This window comes from Lynx canadensis, chromosome D1 (genome assembly GCF_007474595.2).
Source record: "Lynx canadensis isolate LIC74 chromosome D1, mLynCan4.pri.v2, whole genome shotgun sequence".
Classification (NCBI taxonomy): domain Eukaryota; kingdom Metazoa; phylum Chordata; class Mammalia; order Carnivora; family Felidae; genus Lynx; species Lynx canadensis.
This window is the reverse complement of record NC_044312.2, coordinates 12040190-12061489: the sequence shown is the minus strand read 5'-3', so window position 1 is coordinate 12061489 and position 21300 is coordinate 12040190. Positions and strand designations below refer to the sequence as shown.

The 21300-nt window shown below is 49.5% G+C and overlaps 1 protein-coding gene across 2 annotated transcripts in view; it reads right to left on the bottom strand.

The window, feature by feature from the left end:
- ZBTB16 (zinc finger and BTB domain containing 16) overlaps positions 1–21300 on the bottom strand; it is a 190652-nt gene that overhangs the window by 40847 nt on the left and 128505 nt on the right. For both annotated transcript variants that reach the window (XM_030333335.1, XM_032594968.1), the window contains exon 4: positions 20175–20261. In XM_030333335.1, the coding sequence (XP_030189195.1) occupies positions 20175–20261 (87 nt within the window). The remainder of the gene's footprint in view (positions 1–20174; positions 20262–21300) is intronic.

The window sequence follows — 21300 nt, the reverse complement described above, 5'->3', positions numbered from 1 at the left end:
ACACCACTAGCCTTAGAACAGGAGACCAAGAAAGGAAGGGGGATAGGAACGGCTCCATACCCATGCATACCGCCAATAGGTTTATTCTACTAGGCTCTTCGTCGAGCAGTATGTCGTACTCGTTCATCCCCCACAAAAAGTTTACCCCTCAAGCGGAGAGACAAGGGTGAGAAGAATATTCAGTGTGAGTAATCTCTTCCTGCCTCCAAAGCCTTCCCCGCCCATGACACCCCATCCAGGGTATGGCCGGCACCTGCTGTTATTGCACGCTGTGAGGGCACGCCTCCTGTCGCCTCTGTCGCAGTCCTGCTCTCGTCTGCGAGTCCCAGCAGGCAGGCGAGGCACGCTACCTTGGATGCTGGCACCGATGTCCCGGTTGGTGTCACACCACAGCTAATGACTGAGGAAGGGACGACAGAGTCCAGGGAGTCTCCTCCTTCTCAGACTTCCCCACATTAGAGGTTATGGACAGGGAGGGCTTGTATGTGGGATCTTTCTCATCTGGACCCGTTGGATCATGTTCCATGCAAAAAACCTACGGGAACCGCGCCTCCTGGTTTCCAACCCACCATGTGACCTGAATCCTTAATTACTGAATGGACCAAAGCTGCCTCCCTCATTATTTTACTCCATAAATCAAATGTACCAGTGAAACCTTGGTCGTGAGCATAATTCCTTCTGGACAACAGCTTGTAATCCAAAGCCCTCGTATATCAAAGGAATTTCAAGAACCACTGGCTCGGTTGTGATCAGTGACGTTCGGCCCTCACGTACTACTTGTACTGCAAGGCATCCCTCGTTTATCAAATTAAATTTTATTAGAAATGTTTGCTCGTCCTGGGAACATATTCACAGAACAAGGTCACCCGCAATCCAAGGCTGGCTGTATTAGAATAGTAGGGGGCTTGATTCCACACAGCACTCCCTGTTCGTGCAGGGGAGGGCATGGCAGGTGCAAGAGAAGAAGCCAAGGGAAGGAAAGTGTGTGGATGCGCTGGGATGGGCGGTGGTGTGGAAGGCACAAACTGGGGCACCTGAGGGGCACCCCAAAGCCAGAGACCCGAGGGCATCGAGAGATGTCACAATTATAACAATGCCTGGAATACAAATTGTGCCTGAAATACAAATTGGTCTTCACATCCACCTCTGAAGTACACAGGGCAAGTATATAGGGCTCTCATTTTTCAGAAAAGGAACCTGAGCCTTGCAAAGTTGACTTCTCTAAGGACATAGAACCGGGAAATGAAGAGTCAAAAAAATTTGAATTCAGACAAGGGATAGATTCCCCTCTCCTACTTCTCACCAGGAAGCTCCCTTACCAAGCTGACCACACAACAAATAAAAGCGTGAGCACCTGTTCTGACACAGCACACAGGCGGGGACTCAGGATGCCTCAGACGTCACCTCTAACACGCAGAGCAGCAAAAGGACCAAGTCCACGTACAGATGACCAAAAGGAGGAAACTCTCTCCCCTGCTTAGATGGGGCAAGGGTTGTGGCAGAGAAGGACACAGTCTTAGTGTGCTCTGGCAGCTATAACAAAATACCACGACGGGGGGCTGTAACGACAGAAATTTATCCTCACAGTCCTGGAGCTGAAAGTCTGAGATCATCGGCTAGCATTGTGGCTGGGTGCTTGGTGAGGCCCTCCTCTTCCTGGCTTACAGACGGCCACCTTCTCCGGCTGTGTCCTCTCACGGTGGAAAGACAGGGGGCCCCGTCTCTTCCAAAGGCCCCACCTCAAAATACCATGGCACTGGAGATCAGGGCTCAAACCATGACTTGGAAATATCCAGTCCATACCAACACGACTGGGCTGACAGAAATATGCAGGAGGAAGCAAGGTACATGAGCAGGTGGGAAGTGAGGGTGAGGTATCTGGAAAGAGAAAAACAGAAGGAAGAGTGTGGCTCACCGCAGGGGATGGCGGAACGGGAGGCCCAGCGCTCTCATCGGGAGGCACTTTCTACCGCCACAAAATGCAGTCTGACCTTACCCCATTCAGAAGTTCTCAGCCCTGCTATACATGTTAATCCCTGAAGGCTGGAAGAACATCTGGTTTGGGCCCCATGCTGAAGCTTCTGATTCAACCAGATTTGGGGTATGAGTCCTCGCTGATTAGTATATATTTCTTAAAACGCTTCTCCAAACGATTGTCATGTGAGCTGGGGTAGACGGTAAGGATCTTTTGAGGAAAAGGCTGAGAGGCAACATCGGGTATGCTTTTATTTGTTGTTGTTTTTTTAATAGTGCTATCTCTTTAATGCTTTATTTATTTATTTGGTGGGGCGGGGGGAGACTGTGCATGAGGGAGGTGGGGGCAGAGATAGAATCCCAAGCAGGCTCCACACTGTCAGTGCAGAAGAGACCAAACATGGGGCTCAATCTTACGAACCCTGAGATCATGACCTGAGCCCGAAATCAAGGGTTGGATGCTTTAACCAGGCACCCTGGGTATGCATTTTAGATGCTAGATGCATCCTCACTTAGATGCAGCGTACGAGGCCGAGTACCAACCCGGCCTGGATCCTCAAATGTGGCACCCACCCCTCCCTGTCACCTGGGGCCTGAGACAACGGGGTACGGCATGCCAGCAACTGGGGTCTCAATGGAAAACCTGTCACCGGGGGTCCTTTCCCAGAGTCAGCTGCCTGCAGATCAAACAAGCTGCGGCCCACGCAACTTGAGGCTGAGCCGTACTGGAGGAACGCTGTGTGTAAAACTATGGGTTTGGGGCCACAGCGATCGAAGGAATCCAAGACGCTACAATCACCACCTAACACCACACAGCGCGTGTCATGTTCAATCACCTCCTATTGTTAGTGCCGTCTTTCGACAGTGTAGGTCCCTCCTGGCGGTTAGCTTTCTGAGGCAGGACTCGGGCCTGGATTTTTTAATGTGCCAAAATTTACAGAGTGCTTGGAACAGCACAGCTGGTAGGCAGAAGGAGATCTGAGGGGACTGCAGAGCATCGGATTGCCAAGCAAGGCCGGTATGGAAGAATCTCCTATTTTGGAGATTTCCAGAGAAGGTGCGGAGAGTATTATTTTCGGAGATGGCAGAGTTGTGAGTATCCTGGGGGACAGGAGGACTGGACCAAGACCAGGATTCCGGGGTTCTGCCCCCAATGTCTCTCACTTGCTGTGTGATACTAGGCAAATCACGGAAGCTCTCTGAGGCTCAGGACCGACCTCTGCAAGGCCCCTCGCTCTAGTGCTGAGGTCTAGGAGTCTACAGATGCTTGAATCCTAGACCTCAAAATGGCCTCTCCCAAAATGAACACATCCCAACACAGGGCCTAGTACATGGAAATGCTCTGCTCCTGCAAGGTGGGGGATGGGGCACCAGGATGCACCGCTGGACGGGGCCAAGTCCTCTCTCTGAGTAGAAGCCAGACCTGCCTCTTCCTGGCATCCAGGGAGCCCAGAAGCATTCTAGAAGGAGAATCCAAGCTAGGCAGGTTGACGAGGGCAGGGGCCACACCCGCCTTCTGGACCACCCTCTGGAGATAGGGATCCCGAGTCAATTCGGAATAGAAAAACATCTGGTGCTCATTCATTTGTCAAAAACCTCAAGTGTGTTTCCCAGAGGAGAGAAGTCAGAGCGACTCCAGGGCCCAAGGGGGCAGCTTTCAGATGCAAAGTCTCCCCCTTTTCAATTCCTGTAACTAAAATGAATATGGAAAAGATAATTACCTTTAAAACATACTTAATACTTGAACACATTATCTCTACCTGCAGAAAAAGAATGTTATCTGATGGGATCTTCCCCATAAGCTTAATCAAATTGCTATCTTAAAACTCTCTGGAGTCCTGTGAAACAGTAATAGAAAATCCAAGGCAGAGGCTGGAAGCATTTTATATTTGTTTGGTTGAGGGGAATGTGTATCCCCTCTGACAATGAGCACTTAGAGACAAAGTCATTTCCAATCTGTAATGGATCTTCTCCTAGTGGGGGCAGGGAACATTTTGTCTGACCCAAACCTGCAATCCCGCTGCTAAGTAACTTTTCCTAATGTTCACAGGAGGAAATTCCAACAGAATAGCCTTTTCCTAATACCTGTCTGGGGCCCTGCTCCTGTAGGACATCTTCCCTAGTTGGCCCTGGGACACTTAACATATGGAGATGCTTAACTTGCTACTTGACTCTGGGTTTTAACTTGGCAAACAAATCGATGCCTCTATTTTCCTTGGTCTGCCCAGGCCGTGGGCGGTGCCATTCATTAAGTGAGCAGAGGAGGTAAATTACCTGCCCAGATCCTGCCCAGGGCGGGTGGCCATTTGCAAGGCTGGAGAAAACCAAAGGGAAACACAGCTTTTAAGAAGAACAAATGTGAGGACTGGCTATGTTCCCAGCATCTCAAGCTGTGGCCTGGAATGGTCAGGCGCACAGCTGCTGCAAACGTGCCTGGCCAGCCGAGTTTATCTTGCTGACAGAAGGAGCGATAGGTAAGAGGTGACAATTCTCTGCTTCTCTGTTAGTCACTACTGCCTGTGGTCCCTGGAAGGTCCTTCAGATGTGGGGCCTGGCCCCCAACCAAAGCATGGAAGGCAAAAGGGGTGTCCTGGTGCACAAGCAAGGCCCATCGCGACTTACGGGAAAAATGAATGGGCGTAGGGGAGAGAGTACTAGGAGACCGCTAAAATGATCACCACAACACAGGTCTGTTGGCAGGCAAGTAATAGATTAAAAAGCACCCTGCCGTGCATCTTATCGCCCTGTTTTTGTTTAAAACAAAAAGATGGGGGTGTTTTTGTTTACATGTATTTTCTAATTTCCCCACACTGAGCACATATTACTTATATGATTCTTTTCTTAAAACAGGCTCCCTGGGTCCACATCAATCATGACCTGCCCTGGGCAAGAGTACCTCCTTCCTGGTAAGGTAAAGACTAGCTGTTCTAGAAATCTACCCAGAAGGCAGCTCCCTGGTGTCCCAGACTGCCGATGTCAGATTCACATCCTTCTTCCAGGGAGGGTCTGGACCAGATTCTCTCCTCCTACCTGCCCAATTCTGAAGATGGAAGAATGGGGAAGGGAGGAGGTTCCTCTGAGGCCAGGAGGGCTGGGGCCCCTTGGCACCTTAACACAGGGACTGTCTGAATGGTCACTGCGATGCACACTGCTACCAATCTAGAAAGCCCTGTGATGCAGCAGGTAGAAGGGACCGGGCTGAGTCTGTGCAAACCCACAACACACCTGAAGAGTCCCTTTTTGTTTTAGTTGACACATAACTCACAAACCCTAAAGTAGTACCTTTTAAAATAAAAACTTCAATGGTTCTGAATGTATTTGCAAAGCTATACAACCATCTCCAACACTATCAATTCCACAACATCTTCATCACCCAAAAAGAAACTCCATAGCCATGAAATGGCATTCCCAATTCTCCCCGCAACCGTGGGCAGCTACTAATCTGCTCTGTCTCTACAGATTGGTACTGATTTGCATCTTTTGAACCCTTTGCGTAAATGGAGTCATACAACACACAGCCTCTGTGCCTGGCTTCTTTCACGTTGGCTTCCACACCCATGCACGTTACATAGAGCATGTTACTAGCACTCCATTCCTTTTCATGGCTGAATGATACTCCACAGCAAGGCTACCGGTTGAGGGACCTCTGGGTCGTCTCTGTTTTTGGTCACTGTAAATAATGCTGCTGTGAACATTCATGTACACGTTTTTGCGTGCACGTATGTTTTCAATTGTCTTGGGCTGGAAGCTGCTTCTTAAAAATAAATTTGTTATGAGGTCTCTCCCTCACATTAAAGAGACGAGGAAGAAAAGACAAAGCATACAGGATATTTAAAGGATGGTTTATTTATTTATATATTTATTTATTTATTTGAGAGAGAGAGAGAGAGGAGAGGAGAGAGAGAGAGAAAGTGTGTGCACAAGGGGGGAAGGGGGCAGAGAGCTGAGAGGGACAGAGGATCCGAACTGGGCCCTGCACTGTCAGCACAGGAGCCCGACGCAGAGCTCAACTCCTGACCCACGAGATCATGACCTGAGCCAAAGTCGGATGTTTAACCGACTGAGCCACCAGGTGCCCCTTTAAAGCATGGTTTTTAAAAATCTGAGATTTCCAGCTACTCGGGTTGCCATTATCTGATAGCAGCCTGTCCTTGTCGCTGCCACAGTCTCACTCATACTGCAAGTCCTCTGTGTGTCAACCCCCAGCCACCAGAGTCCCTTCCTCACCCACGGGCTTCCCCAGCCCAGTCCGTCCCCTCAGGAGAAATCTGTGCTAGAGCATATAAAATATTTAAGCTGTTTTCTAAATATATATATTATTTACCCTACAGTCTATAAAATATTTACACTGTTTGTCCCTCCCACCCCCAAATAGCTGCATTATTTACAGTACAATCAGGAAAACACTAGCCCTTGTTTTCTGATCCGCACATTTCCCCCATTCCACTGTGTCACCAGACGTGTGCAATCACGAGAGGCAGAGTGGGTCTTCCTGCCCAAGTCATGGAGCAGGCCCTGGGGGTGTGGGACATAACGGGTCCAAAACCAGACGGTTAGAACCACAGTCCCACCTGTCACACCGTGCAGGATCAGGAGGCATGCACCTCAGAATTTCTAGGGGGGTGGTTTTAGATGCCAAGCTCGTGCCCCACTACTGTTGGCACCTCGCTGCTCCCAGAATCTCCCATTTATCCCCGGCCTCAGTCACCCCTCTGGATGTGACGACAGCTGTCACTTAGGTGTAATGAAAATCTCTCTTGCTACCTACTTCCTCTGTCAAGGCCCTTGGTGAAGAAGACAGCAGTTGTGAACTGAGATGGGAAACCGAGGCACCTGCCAGTGTGGCTGAGACGCTCATGTCCTACTTCTCTCTTAAATTCATTTACTCAGACACACAGCCTTGTAAGAAGTCCTCCTTTTTAAGGTGCTTTTTCTTACTTACAATGTGACCTGAGTTGGGTTTTTGTTTGTTTGTTTTCAAATTTATTTATTTCTTTGAGAGAGAGAGCGCACGAGGAGGGGAAGGGGAGAGATGGAGAGAGGGAGACGGAAACCCAAGCAGGTTCTGCACTGTCAGCATGGAGCCCTACGCAGGGCTCAATCTCACGAACCATCATGAGATCATGACCTGAACCGAGACCAAGAGTCAGACACTTAACCGACTGAGCCACCCAGGCGCCCCTGGATCTTAGTTTTTAGATGTTTATAAATGATACATGCCTATAAATAATAATTATTATTCAGAAACAGATGAAGCAGGAAGTAAAACCTTCTTTGCTCTGTAACCCAATTCTCTAAAAACACTGCTAAATAGATAGAGCCTTACACAGTCTTCCAGGATGGCCGCTATGCTTGGTAGTAAATGGCATCACACTACACAACCTGTTTTCTCTATCCAGCTTCTATCACACAAAACATCACAGCCGTCCTTCCACGTCAGGTCCCATAATTAAGAGACTCCTTACCTTTGGACATTTAGGCTATTCTCAATGCTCTGTAATTACATATGGTGTTGTAATCAGCATCCCTAAGGGAAGCTCAAAAATTGATCTTTAGTACATTGGAGGCCAAAGCTGGGGATGAAACAAATACCGTGGGTCTCTGAGCATGTGCTGCACGGTCCCAGGGCTTGGCTGGCCCAGGCGAGAGGCAACCTGGCTCAGCAGGACGCCCCTCCTTCACTTACACACCCCCGGTGAAATGTCACGGGTGTAAAATCAACTCTCGTCTCCTGATCGTTTAACTCAGGAGAGCTTTCCCCTTCCTCTCCTCCTCCTCCTCCTCCCCCACCTCCACTACCTCTACTTTACCCTGCTTCTGTTTTGAATCTCTAAAATAATGTGACAAGTTAATGATGGTACAATTATCTAAATGTTTAACAGACATGTTATCTAAGTGAGTCGGATTGAGATTCCATCCCGCTGACAATAAACATCATGGTGGAGCAGAAAGCGATAGGCAAATTGTAGCAAACCCTGCAATTTCAATGCTATTAAATTTGGAGGAATACAGCCTTGAGGCCTGTAAACTCTGAATAAAATAGGCCCTTGTGTTTGTCCAACTATTAAATCAAATGCTACCAACATCTAGAAAAAACAAGGCGATTTATGGCTTTTCAAGTTTCAGTTACACATTGGTTTTTATTAACTCCTTTCGGTCATCGGGCAGCGGTGGTGTCAGGAGGGAGACAGGAGAGCAGTCACAGAGGAAAGGGTGGGGCCCGGGAGAGGAGTCCCAAGGGATCAAGGAGAAACATGAGGGACCAAGAATGGGAACGCAGACAGGGGAGGGGGACCGGAGTCGGAGTGGGGGGCTGAGGCTGAACGTGGGGACTCAACACGGAGTGGGACGGAGCTGCTCTGAACGGTGGGACTACAGGAGTCCCAGAAGCCCATCAGACTCACCTCCAGGGCCCCCTGACTTGAATCCTACCCCTTCTGCTGCACGGGACATACTATTTCAACCTCCTGAGCCTGGGCTCCTCATCTGTGATGCAGGCAGTGAGCCTGCCTGCTGGTCCTGCTGTGATGATGATACACTAGGTTAGACCGTCTACAACAACAAGCAGAGGTGCTGGGCGCAGTCCAAGCTCTAAGCAGCGGTCCTCAAATACCGAATTCTCTCATCCCCCTTTAAATTTCTGGAATCATTTTTAAAAGGCAAAAGAGCTTTGGGGGACCTAGGTGGCTCAGTTGGGTGAGCGTCCGACTCCTGGTTTCGGCTCAGGTCACGATCTCACAGTCTGTGGGTTCAAGACCCAAGCTCAGCCTGCTTGGGATTCCCTCTCTCCCCCGCTCTCTGCCCCTCTCCCACTCATGCTCTCTCGCTTGCTCTCTTAAGTAAAAATAAAATTTAAAAATGAATAAAAACCAGTAAAAGGCAAAAGAGCCTTATCTTTAATCCCTTTTTCAGACACAGCATACACTTAAGTTTTTATTGAGGAAGATTCTGAAAAAATGAAAGAAATCCATGTCTTCTGGTGAGGGACAGAACCTGTAGACATCTAAAACTCATCATAGTGAGAAGCCACCACTGAAGGCGTGTGCAACTTTCCAGGCACCAGGCTCAACCCGTTACATGTAGTATTTTACTCAGTCCTTACAACAACCATGTATTACTTACTCATAGCTTACAAACGTAAAAACTAAGGTTGAGAAAAATGGCTATCAAGGGCAATGTCTTAGGCTGTGCTTGGAACCACAGGATCCCCCAAACAGCAATTTTTCTTGCCCAATTCACACACCCAATATTTGAGAGAGGAAGAGAAACAAACCAATGTGTCCCATGTCACAAAGCAAGTCTGTGACAGAGTCAGGACAGGAACTCAGTTCCCATCCTGTAACTCATCGTCACTTCCATATAGTACGCTACTACCCTCAACACGACAATGACCGTCACCATCATTCTGTGACAGTGGAGGCAGGTGAAGGCAGGGACCCTATGAGTCCCACTGGCTGCTGTATCCCTGTGCCAGGGGCCATCATAAATGTCTGGCACAAAGCACACACTCAAGATGTGTATCTACTGAATGCATGAGCTTCAACCTTTTCCAACCCAGATCTGCCCTGGGTGAACTTTCCTCCCCAACCTTGAGACAACCAAATACCACCAACCCAACCCCCTTCAAGTACTGTTCACGGATGGACAGAGTGTGAAGGATTCCGAGGGCGGTGAAATTATTCCGTACGATGCAACCCTGGTAGGTTCACGTTGCCATACGTTTGTCCAAACCCATGGGTCACGCAACAGCTAGAATGAACTCTGATGTAAACTGTAGGCCTTGGGTGCTCACAGCATGTCAGTGTCAGGGTCACGGGTTCTGACAAAGGTCCCTCTCTGGCAGGGAACGCTGATAATGGGGGAGGCTGTACATATGTGGGGGCAGAAGGCATATGGGAACTCTCGGTACTTTCCACTGAGTTTTGCTGGAAACCTAAAATTGCTCTAAAATATTAAGTTTATTAGGGCGCCTGGGTGGCTCAGTTTGTGTCCGACTCTTGGCTTCAGCCGAGATCATGACCTCATAGTTCGTGGGTTCAAGACCCATGTCGGTCTCTGTGCTGACAGCGTGGAGCCAGCTTGGGATTCTGTCTCCTTCTTTCTCTGTCCCTCCCCTGCTTGCTCTTTCTGTCTCTCTCAAAATAAATAAACCTTAATATATATATTCATCTTTAATATATTATGAAAAATATACTTCTAAAATTAATAAATAAAAAATGTAACTTATATTTATTAATTTTCTTATAAAGCATCGGGGCCCCGCCAGAAAGTGGCCAGAGGGGCCCAAGAACCACTAGGGTGAAGATGGCTTATCTGGACCAGCAGGCGACAGCTGAGTCTCCTTCCCTATACTCCACAGCAAGAAACTCCAACAAAGCCGAGAGCCCTGTGCTTGGAAAATAAAACTATATTAGGCATCAAACATGCCTTTATAGTAACAGCATGAAATGAGGTCAAGAGTAAGTCTATGCTGGTGCACCGACTGTACAAACAGCAGCATATGACTCTCCCTCTCAAAGTGCCTGTGACGTTCCGTGGCCGTTCCCGAGCCTGGGCTTTCTCATGTTCAATTCCTTGGCACACCACGTGAAATGCTATACAGATCCCCCCTGATATTTATAAAAGTCAAATGCTATGATGCTTTCAATGGGGAGGTCGGGCCAACTTGCATGGAATCCACGTGTTCCTCCGATGACCTCCTGCCCCGTCCTTCCCCGTTGCCCTCCAGCTCAGGCAGGGGTTTGAGGCTCACCTCTGCCTTTCTGTGCACGTAAAGTTTTAGGTAGATGAAGGTGTTTGCCCTCATGGGGCCCTTCTCCCGCCGCCCCCCTCCCCACAAGGCCGGCACCTGGCGTGCCGGCTGCCCTTAGAGAGGAGGAGCCAGATCCGTTGCTGGTTTTCCGCCTGCTGTGGGACAGGAGCCAGCACCTGACGCGGCTCCTCAGTGCCCAGCGCTGCCCCGGTGCCAGATCTGGGCAGGAGAGGGGCAAGGCGGGCAGCCATCCTGAGGGACTGAATGTGGCCGCCTCGCCCTTTATATCCTCTTGCCCCGCCTGCTACCCCGGCCGTCCCCTTGCTATGCTCACATCCTGCAGAATTTCCTCCAGATAAGGACTTCATTTTCTGCTCTGAAGTTCAGAGCCGACACTGTCCCCGTAACCTTTTTCCAAGCACCATTAACATATGAGGAATCTAAAGGGGCCAGTGTAAGCAGGCAGCTTACAACACGGAGGTGGGGGTGCAGCTCGAAGGGGAGCAGGGGGTCCTTCGAAGGGGAGCGGACGGTCACCCAGCTGGAGTGTGCGTGCGTGTGTCCTCACTGCCTCCTCCCTCCAGAGCTACCGCAAGATGCCTCCTAACTCCTTCACAATGACAAGGACAGGACTCTGGGCAGGGCTCTCTCTCCAGCACCTGCTCTCTCTACTTTCAGGGGACAGCAGATCCCTTGGCATGGCTGCTCTCGGCTACCAGGTAGGTTAGCGGTTTCTAGACCGCAGGACCCTCTTGCAGCCAATGCCAAGACAATGAGAACCAGCATGTCAACATTTGCATCTGCCCCAGTGGCTTCCTCAGTGACCCAGGAATGTGGAAACGGAGCAACTTTTTCTAGGCCAGCAAAAGAAAGCCCTTATTTTGTAGTCAGAGTAAAGAGAAGTTTGGCGTGGAAGAACTCGTGGGTTCTAATTCTAGGTGGGCTTCTTTGTTCGTAACTGACCCTCTTTTACAAATATGGGCTTCTGAACCCTGATTTCATAGGCTGCTGAACAGGCAGAGTTGACCGCTGGTCTGTACATGAGGTTCGATGTCCAGTCCCGTTGGGAGAGGGAAAGACAGCCCTGAAACATGGGCTTCAAGGTGCAGAAGCCCAGGCCCACATTCTAGCTGCACCCTGGACTGGTCTTCCTTAATCTTTCTGGGTCTAAGTTTTCTCTAGCGAAGAATAGGTAAGAAAAAAGCGTAGGTATTGGGACTGCTGTGAACACTTAATAAAAGTAGAACTCCAAAATATCCAATAGAGTAGAGCTATTGTATTATCTGCACACAAAGCAAATGGATTTTATTGGTTCATGTACTTCACGACACTGTAATCTTCAGGGAAAACAGGGACCAAGTTTTGTTCACCATCAGGCATTGGGTCCATAAAGCCGCCTGCACATAGTAGGCACTTTACAACTTAAGGAATAAGTCAATGAAGGAATGATGAGACCAACCAGCTTCATAGTCTCCTCTGGTTTGCAGCAAACTCAAGTCACTAACCAAGCAGACCTGGTGGGGCACGTTGGGGGCTGATGAGAGAGCTGCATGTGTTTGGGGCAAGTGTAGAGGTCTAGTTCAACCCAATGTCCTGGGCCTCCAAGGCATCCCTTAAACTTCCTAGCCCCAGAATTCCCAATCTTGGCAATGACTTTAGCCATCTTGTGTCTGTCTCGTTTCCTCACCAAGGAACTGGGAGGGCCTAAGGTGGGATTGACACAGAAAGTCTTACTTGAAGAAGGCAAGGATCCGGAATTCCCAGGCTCGTGATGGTAACAGACATAGGCCAGGAGACTAGCAGGAGACTCAAGGGTTCTTGAGCCTTCAAGGGTACCAACCAAGGAGGCCTCCTCCAAAACGTGGCAGGCATGCTCCTGGTGCTCCTGGAGGGTCAAGTATCTGCTTGGTGCTATCCCCAGCTCGGCACTTGTCTGGCCTAGACTTCGGTGTCATCTGTTTAGATCTGGTAAGCAGCGGTTCCCCTGGGCAGCTTTGAGCATTCACCTGGTACCACAGCCGTAACTAAGGCCTACCAAATCTGCTCTGTGGGACTGTTCAACATAGAGAACTCCATTCTGCCCTCGCCTCTCCCAACTGCTCTTAGTTCCAGTGGCTGTGGCTCTCTGGGTACACTGGAAGTGTCCTCCTGGCCAGAAGACAAGCCTGCACGAGCCCGGAAGATCCCACCTCCACCCCGGAAGGCAGCTATATGCTGCTGCTATTCCTCCACCGCCACTGCCACCAACACGGCCCCCTCCCTTCTCACCCACCCAGTGTGGGGAACAGGTGCCCTCCGAGGCCTCTGATGAAGATCCTGATGATGCGGTGACCGTAACCAGTACCACCGTTTCCTGAGCCGTCTCTATGCAAGGCCTGTGCTGAGTGCTTTGCACGGATTATCAAATCCCCACCATACCCTGTATATGACAGACACCATCACTGCCCTTGTGTTATGAAGGAAGAAACTGAAGCTTACAGAAGTTAAGCAACTTGTCCAAGATCATAAAACTGGGCCGTGATGGACGGCGCGAGGATTGGAATCTAGACACCAGATCCCAAGTTCTGGGGGGACACTGTGCATAGAATACTCTGAACTTCAGACTCTTGGCTTCAGGCCCTAAAGGGGCACCTTCTTCCCTAAAGTCTGTAAGACAAACCCAAGTCACGCTATCAGCGCCCAAACTTGCCTCATGAGTAAAAGTCCTCGAAGAGGTCATCCTTTCCACTTCCCCAAGCAGCCACGGACATCCAGTCCACCTTTCCTGTTCCTTGGGTTCTCACAGTCTCTCTGGCCTGACCTCCACAGATAGGCCCTGGCCCCGTCTTGCTCAGGGCATAGCCAGGCGGCTGCCCTGAGTTCCCCACATACGAATGAAAAGGCTGAAAGTTCCTATAGGTCACCCCCAAGGCCTTTCACTGAGACCACTTCCTTCCCACGCAGGGCATGCTCCGACCATCTCAACCCCCTCGCCTTCAGCTCAGCAGCCAAGGTACCTCCCTGCCCCTAATTAATGCTACCCGATCCCGTCTGTTGCCCCCAGGCCTGTTCAGGTCCCAAATGGGGATGTACAGTGGCTTGAACAACATTATGATTTGTAAAACCCACTCCTAATTAGTTTGACTTTGAATAAAGAGGGTAATTATTTTTAAATTTATTAACTGCTGCCTGGCCGGAGAAGTTTCCAGATCAAATGACACGGAGAAGCTATTTCTGTTCAGTGATGCAGCAATTTATATTACTGATCGGTCATTAAAACCTCTGGCACAAAACCACTTGTGTTTCCTGAGCCAAGATAGTGTCCGTGTGTCAAATTTCAAACCCAGAGTATAAATTAAGCCATTAATGGTATTTATCAGTTTATCTGGACTTAAAGAACTCCTTACTAATTTAAGACATTCCCGATATAGAAGCTATGCGGCGCGCTGGGTGCACACGGACGTGTGTACATGCATGTGTGTGTGCGTGTTTCCTCACTTTTTATTTTACCGAACAGTTAAAAAAAAAAAAAAATCTGACGTGTAAATGAAGAACAGGCATCTCGGGGAGGCGCGTAGCTGTTAATTCCTCGCCGTTCTGCAACCCAAACATTTTGGAAGCAGCAGTGTTTTGCAATATGTATTTGTCATAATATAAAAGGTGTAAAGTGATCTCTGTTTATCTCCTCAAAGTCTTCGCTGTACCAAAACAGAAAACCAAAGTCTGACACAAAGCCCGAGCCCAGCCCAACCGTAAGCAGGCCTCCCAGAGCACCAGCTTGAGCCCACCAGATGTCAGGGCAAGGGATGTAGGAGAAGTCACACACACCCAGGAGAGAAGCCAGGGTAAGTGGGGTCAAAGGGTGGAATGGGAAAATGCCATTCATTGGCTAAAATGGAATGAAACTACTTTCTACAAAATTCATTTTTCAGATTCAAGCCCCCACCCCACCCCACAAAGACACCATGATCACCCATCTGATGCGTTACTACAGGTTAGCTGCAGTCCCCAACATGGCGGCCCTGGGCATGGCACTCCTAGAAGCGATTCGTTTCAGGGAAGTTCTATCCCTCCCAGGAGGGGAGAGAGGGGGAATCAGGGTGTTGAGGATTCTTAGTTAAATGGGTCACAGGGATCCAAAAGAGCTCTGCCCAGACAGGGCCCTGAGCAAAATGATCTCTGAACAGCCATCCCTAACTGTGCAGCCACCCCTCGTGGACAACAGTTAAGTCACTGTGGAGGCAGCTGAGGGGCAGTAGAAAGAGCAGTGGAGTTGGAGTTGGGTCACGTGCCAGCTCTCCACTTCCTAGCAGGTGGCTTCTAGGCCTCCACTTTCTCATCTGTCAACTGGGTATGAGACAGAAACGGATTTTATCAACTAAGGTATCAGAAACACAAAGCAGCAATGCCATGGTTTTCCTTCTCCCCAGGGTCTCCGCGGCTCCTCTCCCTCTTCAGAACTCTCTCTGCTCTCCTGGTGGCTGTCCAATGGCACCTGGCACCGCAGTCAGCTGCTCTCAATCCAGCAACTCAGTGTTACTGTCAGTGTTCCTTACACTTAGGTCTCTCTCTACCCTCGTGGGCCCCCTTTCTTACAACAGAAACGGAAGACAGATTTCAAGCTGTGTTCCTTCAGGGATTCTGAGGGGAGCCAGGGAGCTACCTGGGTTCCGCAGGCAACACAACTATAAATGAGCTCCGCCAGGTGTCAGAAGAGTCACCTCCTTGCCAAAGGAAAAGGCAGCCCAGCCCGCCAGCCTACACCAGCAAGTGTCCCAGTGCTCCCAGCCACCGGGGGAGCTGGCCCACAGCTCACGCCCAGGTGGGGAGGGAGCCTTTCCGGAAGCACCCACCTTCATCTGTCATCCCTCATTTGGATTCATTTTCCCATTTCTCAACCCCTTTCAAGAGCTCCACTGACTCAACCTGGAGAAAAAAGTGCAAGTGAGGCTGGATGGGCCGGGCCCGCCTCTGCCATAGGAAAGGATCACACTATTTTCCTTTTCGGGGGGAGGTTGACCTCTAGGGAAGAAAGGATGAGGAACAAGTCAAGGTCAACCACCTCCCAGAGAGCAGAGTCAGAGCCCCGTCCCAGGCTTCATACTCAAACTCCAGGCTCTTTCCAACCACTGAAACAAATAGCCTTTTCTGGAAGGTGTTGGCCACTTTCAAACCCTCACTCACTTAATTTAATAAATCCTAGAAAAGCACTGGACCTAAGACGGCTCCCAACTTTCAAAGCCGCATCAACCCAGATTCTAAAAAAATAGGTTGAAATGGCATTCAAGCCACTGAATTGTAGGCTTAAGATGATTATTAAATGGCAAATTCTATGTGATAGATATTTTGCCATGATTCTAAAAATGGTGTAATATACCAAAAATCATTAACTGTATACTTTTAACAGGTGAGCTGTATGGTATGTGAATTATATCTCCATAAAATGGGTTGAAAAAAAAAAATAGAAATCATGTCTGTAATGATCACTGCTGTATCGGCAGTGGGTGCCAGGCACACACAAGGTGCTCAGTAAGTGCATGAGGCCTGTTTGCAAATAACCTCCCCCATCTGCTCACCCCTCAGGGACTCAGCCACCTCCTCTGATCCCAGCTAAGAGGTGGCTTGCTCCCTGCTGCTGATTTAATCTGTGTGGACAGATTAAGCTGTTTGGGAAAGCTGGCTCACCACTCAGTCTCCACAGGCCCCAGATCAGAATTCTCAGAGCGAGATTCTCCACTTCATGTGGTCCAGCATTAAGAAGCTGGCTGGGACCTGGGGACACCTGGGTCTTCCCCTGGCTTTCAAGATAACCAGGTCTGGAACCCTGGTCAAAGTCACCTGGCCAAGTCACCTTCTCCATAACCAAGCCAGGGAGATGTTCACCTAGAAAGCACTCTTCTAGTCGTCACGGGCCAGGGCAGAACAGACCGAGACCGTGTTTTCCACTCAGGAAAGGCAGATTTTGTGAGATCACAGGACGAGGAAATATTGCTGAAAGTAATGGTACCAGCAGCAGACCAGGAAAGACTTCTTTCTTCCATGCTAGTCCCCTGCGGGAGACTGGCAGTCAGTCTCCCAAGATGACTGCCATACAACACTCAGTATGTGTTTGTCACTACCCCTAGAGAAGGGGAGTCGAGTCTCCCACCCCTTCAGTCTGAGGCTGCTTTGACCAATAAAACATGGCAGAAGCGATGCTAGACGTCTCTAGCCCGGCTTTTAACAGAGCTGACAGCTTATGTTTCCAGACTCCTGAGGCCCTGAGCTGTCATGTGAGAAGTCCAGGCCACTCTGCCGTAGAGGAAGGCCACATGGCAGAGCACTGAGAGTCACAGACGTGAGCGAGGAAGCCATCCCGGACTTCCAGCCCCGTCGAGCCCTCAGATGACCCCAGACCCAGACAGCGCCTGATTGCAAACTCGTGAGAGACCCCAAGTGAAAACCACCCAGCTGAGCCCAGTCAACTCACAGAACCATCAGAGATCATAACACTTTGTTGCTTTAATCTAGTGTTGGAATAGTTCACTACAGCAACTACCGTGGTCAATTCCCAACACAGGAGCCAGAGTGCACTTTTAAACACATAAATCAAGTCATGCCACTCTCCCACTCAAAACCCTCCAAGGGACCATTATTTCCTTTTTCCTACAAATGTCTATGCACATGCATTTGTGTGTGGTGCATGTAGGGTGCCATGATTTACTGAGGTATCATTTATATATTTCATATAACGCATAATTCACGCATTTCAACTATACAGTTCGGGGAGCCCTCTGGCTCAGTCGGTAGAGCAACTCTTGAGCTCGGGGTTGTAAGTTCAAGCTCCGCGTTGGGTACAGAAATTACTTAAAAATAAAAATCTTCAAATAAATATAAAAATAAACTGTGCATTTCGATACTTTTTAATACATTACAAATTGTGCCACCACCATCACCATCAATTTTAGAGCAATGACATCACTCCAAAAGGAAACCCCATACCCATTAGCAGTCATTCCCCAGGTCTCCTCAACTCACCCAGCCTCTGGCACCTGCTATTTATTTTCTGCCTATAGATTTGCCCATTCTAGCTGTTTCCTATCAATGAAACCACACAACACGCAGCCTTCTGTGACTGCTCCTGTCACTGAGCATCACGTTTGTGAGGTTCATCTACGTTGCAGAGTGTGATCAGTACCCCATCCCTTTTTAGAGCCGAATAATACTCCATTCTGCACATAAACGACATTTTGTCTATCCATCCATCCGCGGACACTGGGTTATCTCTACCTTTTGGCTATTACGAAGAATGCATCTACAAAGTCACGTGCAAGTTTTTGTGAGGACATAGGTTTTCAGGTGTCTTGATAGACACCTCGGAGTAGAACTGCTACATAAATGGTAACTCTGTATTTAACCTTTGCAGGAAGTGCCAGACTGCTGTCCAGTGCGGCTGCATCATTTCACCTGCTGACCAGTACTGTATGAGGGTTCTGATTTCGCCACATCCTCGCCAACACTTCCTACTGCCTACATTTTGTACCGCAGCCACATCCTGCTAAGTATAAAAAACTACTTCGTTGTCACTTCGATTTGTATTTCCCTTACAATGGCCTAATGGCACCGAGCATCTTTTCATGCGCTCATGGACTGTTTGTCTGTTTTGGAGAAATGTCCATGCTGATCTTCTGCCCATTATCTGTATTTTTATTACTGAGTTGTAAGTGGACTTTATATTTTCTAACTGTAAGTCCCTCATGAGGTATGTGATTTGCAAACGTTTTATCTCCCTCCAGTGGACTTTTAGCATGTGCAGAATAAAATCTAAATTCCTTACTAGGGTTGAGAGACCCACCTGATTTATGACCTCCTGTGCCAACCCTCTCTGCACCTCACCCCCTGCCACCTCTCCCCTGCCCCCTGCTCCTCATGCTGGTCCTCGAGCTGGTCAGGTTTGGCCCAGCCTCAGGGCTTCGGCAAGCACCTGTTCCCTCTGAGTGGCTCACTCCCTCACATCAGGACTCTGCTCAGATGTCACCTTCTCAGAGAAGTCAAGCTATTTAATATAAAATACGACTTTTCCTCCCTATCACACTCTTTCCCCTTATCCTGCTTTATTTTCTTACTAACACTTACTATCATCTGACATTATATTATACACTAAACTGTCTCCCTATTAGAATCTGTGCCACGAGGGGACAGGAATGCTATCTGTCTTGGATGTCACTATACCTTAAATGCAACAAGCATGCCAGGCACCTGGTGGGAAATCAATAAATATTTACTACATTTTAAATACATTTATTTACCCCTATTTAATAAATGCTTACTATGAGCCAAACACTCTGCAAAGCACTTCAAATAAAGTATTTACTTCATCCCCACGACAATACTATGCTGTGGAGGTAGGTACTATCATGACTCCACTTTTTAACAGATGAGATGACCACAGTAAGAGAGTTTAAATAATGGACTCATCAGGGCACCTGGCTGGCTCAGTTGGTTGAGCGTCTGACTTCAGGCTCAGGTCATGATCTCACAGTTTGTGAGTTCGAGCCTCATAGTGGGGTCTGTGCTGACAGCATGGAGCCTGGAGCCTGCTTCACGTTCTGTGTCTCCCTCTCTCTCTGCCCCTGCCCTGCTCATGCACAGTCTGTCTCTCCCTCTCTCTCTGTGCAAAATAAACATGCATGAAAAAAAAAACCTCAATAACGGACCCATGATCTCACAGACAGGAAGGCCAGAGCTAAGGAGAAACCCAGGCTGTCCAAGCTGCAACACTCCTGGCCCCACTATTAACTTGGGCAAGTCACTGACCTCCTTTGAGCCGCAGGGTCCTCATCCATGACACGGGAGTAGCCTCCTGCTTTACAGAGTTACTGAAAGATGGGCCAGGTGAGGTCAAGTACAGCACTGAGCTACAGCAAAGAAGACGGAGTACGGCGGTGGTGAGGGGCACTGATGCCATGCAATCAGTGCTCTGACAACAAATACAGTGACATCGTCGGCTAATGGTTCGGACGCATCATATGTACACACTGCTTTCTTTTAGACAATGACTCGACTCACAGATGGCAGACCAGCCCCCTGTGGCCACTGAGGGTTTCAGAGGTATACAGATGGAGTGCGAGAGGTTTTCCCGAACATTCACCAAGGGAAGGGGATGCTAGGTAACATCACGGACCTTCTAAGACTTCAACAAGAATGTGCTAGAGGGCTCTGTGAAGACGGGACGTCAGTGGCCCGTGAGACGCAGAGACAGTGGCCTCATCCAGGGCTGCTCTTCTTACAGGGCAAGGTCACACTTGGACATTCCTGCCAACCGGCCCCACACACGGGAGTAGCTGACTGTGGCACAAGCCATCCCCACCCACAGCTCCCCAGGACAGGAATGGAGGTCACATTTGCTGAAAGAGGGTGTCGCCAAGTCCCTCGGTATCCGTGTGCTGGCACACTGGAGGAGCTGCAGGATGGGAGGCTGTCAACTCACCAGTATGGGTCTGCCTGTGGGTCTCCAGGGCATCCTCCTTCGAAAACTGGGCTCCGCACTGGTCACAGACAAAGGCTTTGGCACCCGCTGGAAGGAAAGGGAGACGTTACCATGAGAGTGATATTCCATTTGTGGGGAAGGGGTCCTGGGCCAGAATCGTGCAGAAAGACCCTAGGGAAGGTGGCTGGACACCTGTGGAGACCAAGGCAGGGACAGTCCTCGGCCCTGGCAGCCAGCCCAGCCCCTCCTCCAGGTTGTGACCAAACCCCCAACTGAGCTCCAGATGTCCGCCATCCAGGGGTCTCCCAGAGAGAAGAGGGAACAAAATCAGAATAACCAACACAAGCGGAGATGGGGTCCAGATGACATGCCCCACGAAGCAGGCAGATTCTGGCGGGGGCTGACTCCAAGTGAGGAACAGAGAGGGCTAAAGAATACAGGGCGGGGGGGGGGGGCGCCTGGGTGGCTTAGTCAGTTAAGCGTCTGACTCTTGATTTCGGCTCAGGTCATGATCTCATAGTTTGTGAGTTCGAGCCCCGCGTGGGGCGCTGAGCTAAACAGGACAGACCCTGCTTGACATTCTCTCTCTCTCGCTCTCTCTGCCCCTCCCCCATCTCAGAAATAACAAACATTAAAAAAAAAAAAAAAAGAATACGAGGGACATGGGCCCCCTTGCTTAGGTTACACCTTATGGGAAGGTAGGAAATGCTGACGTACATCTACTTGGATAGCCCCTAACTCAGTATGTCCCAAACTAGACTGTCTGTCCCAACCACCCCCTGCACCTGACCACCCAAAATCCATGAACGACTCCCCTGTGTCCTTCAGGATAAATCTAACCTCCTCACCAAGGCACACAAAGCACTTCCTGATTCGCTCATCTTCCCTGCTTCATCTCTCTCCCCCTCCCTCACTCTCGCTCCCTGGTCTCCGGTCCACTCAGCCAGTTCTGGTTCCTGGAGGAGCCAGGCTCTCCCTCACTGACAGGCCTCACCCATCCTCCCGCTCCTCCTGTGTCTGACCTTCTGGTCGCTCACATCCCACCCCAGTTTAGCACCAAGTATATGCACCAGCGTCCATAACCTCTTCCCCTGCGTCCTGATGACGTAGCCCCTCCTTACGCTCC